This window comes from Hipposideros armiger, unplaced genomic scaffold (assembly GCF_001890085.2).
Source record: "Hipposideros armiger isolate ML-2016 unplaced genomic scaffold, ASM189008v1 scaffold_1167, whole genome shotgun sequence".
NCBI classification, from domain to species: domain Eukaryota; kingdom Metazoa; phylum Chordata; class Mammalia; order Chiroptera; family Hipposideridae; genus Hipposideros; species Hipposideros armiger.
Window position 1 is genome coordinate 202622 of NW_017732517.1, and position 2581 is coordinate 205202.

The 2581-nt window shown below is 45.4% G+C and overlaps 1 protein-coding gene across 1 annotated transcript in view; it reads right to left on the reverse strand.

The window, feature by feature from the left end:
* Positions 1-1659: 1659 nt before the first annotated feature.
* BFSP2 (beaded filament structural protein 2) overlaps positions 1660-2581 on the reverse strand; it is a 68289-nt gene continuing 67367 nt past the window's right edge. The window contains 1 exon segment of the mRNA XM_019632715.1: positions 1660-1728. Coding sequence (XP_019488260.1) covers positions 1660-1728 — 69 coding nt within the window.

The window sequence follows — 2581 nt, forward strand, 5'->3', positions numbered from 1 at the left end:
TTAGCGGAATATTAAAAAAATACAGAACCCAAACTCGTAGAAAAAGAGACCAGAGTTGTGGTTACCAGGGGCACGGGTGGAAATTGGATGAAGGTGGTAAAAAGGTGCAAATTTCTGGTTATAAGATAAATAAGTCCTAGGGATGTAATGTACAACATGATGGCTATAGTTAACACTGCTGCATGGTATTTGGGAAAGTTGAGATAGTGGGTCCTAGGAGTTCTCACCACAAGGAAAAACATTTTTTTTGTATCTATATGAAACGATGGATATTAAGTTTCTGTAGTAATCAGCGCATGATATATGTAATTCGAACCATCATGCTGTCCACCTTAAACTCACACAGTGCCGTACGTCAGTTATAGCTCAATAAACCTGGAGAAAATAGAATATCTGCAGGCTACTTAGAGATAATCAGAGGCCAGCACAATGTTTAATGATTCTTACTGAACCACCATAACTCAAAATCAACAAAGATCAGACCTGGATGTCAATTTTCATGCCTTCTGTGATAAACTGAATTATATGAAGGGGTCGTGCCAACTGTGATGTGCTGCCCTGTCTCCTCTGCTTGGTTTCTACTTTTATGTGCACCTGTAGACACCCCAATGAGATTATAAACCCACCAGGGCAGAAACTATGTCTTCTTTTTCTCCTGGAATCCCCAAGCCCAACAAAATGTCTGGGCACCTGTAGGTGCTCAGAAGTGTTAACAAATCATAATGAAGGTAAGACCTAAGCACCTTGGTGGAAAGCCAATCTCGTTGGCAGTTTACACTGTGCTCCAGGAATGAGGCCAGAGGCCAGTGTTTTTACCTGGTCTGGAACTAGAACTCGTCTGTGCTTTCGGAAGAGTCTGCCGGAAATGCTCTGGTCTGCTTCAAAATGAACGCCCTGTCCTTGACTCCAACACAGCACCAGCCTCCCCTGCCACCAGTGGACGGCTGCCAGTGTAACTGCACTGGGTCTTGGGAAAAGAAGCCTGAATTAAATAAGACCCTGGCGGAATCAGTGCCTTTTCTTACCTGTTAATGAAGGCTCATTAGAAACAGCAGGATATTCGTGCTGAGAACTGGAAGCAGCAGCCAACCTTGGCTCTGCCCTGACAAAGGATGATGAACGTAATGATTTACGGCAGCTGCTCTTTGAGATTACAGAGCAAAGGAGGCTGGTGTGTGCAGCCCGGCCCAGCGTGTGGTCTGCTGGACAATCAGGAGGGGGAGCACGTCCATTCTCCCCTTCTTCCAATGGCTGAAACAGCTTTCAGGTTCTGGAAAACACGTGGCCATTCAGACACAGAAGCACCTCCTTTGGATGGCTGATCATTGGGGGCCCTCCCCCTGTGTTTAGGTTAGGGATTTTGGTCTTGGCTGGGGGGCAAAAAATTAATCGTAGCAAGTAAGAAAGAAAAGAAACAAACCTCAATGTGTGGTGCATCCAACATAGCTGGTGAGCTGCTCACTGTGTCTCCCAGAGAGACCTTTGTATCCAGTGGTGAAGGGGACCCCCAGAGTGTGCAGCTATGGAGTGGTGGGTGCTTTGCTGAAGTGTAGCATGAGGCGGTACCTTGCCTATTTCTGTGCCTCAAACAGCAAATGGAATTATGTAAACATGTTGCTCAAACTGTAAATAGCTGTTCTGCCCATATGACTTATTAATTCAAATCCTTTGATCCTGGAAGCCAAACAGAAAAGCCAGTTGGAGCAATTTCACCTGGAGACCCTGTTTCTTACCTTGCTTCTTTTTCAAACTTTCTTAAGGGTAAATACGATTTCTTGTGTTTATATGGGCCTTGGCTATTTGGAACCCTAGGAATTGGGGGGAGGGAGTCTTCGAATGTGCCCATAGTGGAAACATCCCCCTGTCTGGATTAGTACTTTATGAGGACAAAGGCTCAGCTTGGATATTTTGGTCTGTAATTTTGTGTGACAGGAGGACTGACAGATGCTTGTGGAAAGAAGAAATTGAGGTTGGGCTTTTTTGTGTGTGGTTTTGAGGACACTGAGAGCCTGTGCTAGGACACAGGTGGTGGTTTCAGTTTTAATCAGAAGGTAGGGGTCTTGCTTGGGTAGGTGGCAGATGCAGAAACTATGGTTGGCTGGCCCAGGCCCTGAACCTGGAAGAAAATTCTGAGGCTGCAAGTGAGGTAAGAAACCACAACCTAATTAAGTCCCTACAAATTGAAGTTCCCTTTAAACTGATTGAGAGGTGCTCTGCCAATAGCAGTGAAACGTGTGTGTCTGCACATAAATACCCATGCAGAGTACATTAAAAAGGTTTGAAGGCTTTTTGATGCCTGTAATTATATTACATGCAATAAAGTACCATGCCAATCCCCTCTCCAGCAAGAGTGTTGTTTTTGCCCCGAATTGTGACAAGCTTGAGTGCCATGAGCACAAGTCTTGCCCAAGCAGCACATTTACATAGATAAATTCAAGAGCAGCTGCCCCTCGGATGGTGAGGCAGATGGTGTCATGTCAAGAAACCTTCCAGAGGCCTTTAAGAATGGCTCCATGAGCAAAGGCCAGGCAGGTAAAGTGATATCCACCTCTACCTGGATAGTGAGTTGAACAAGGTGGGC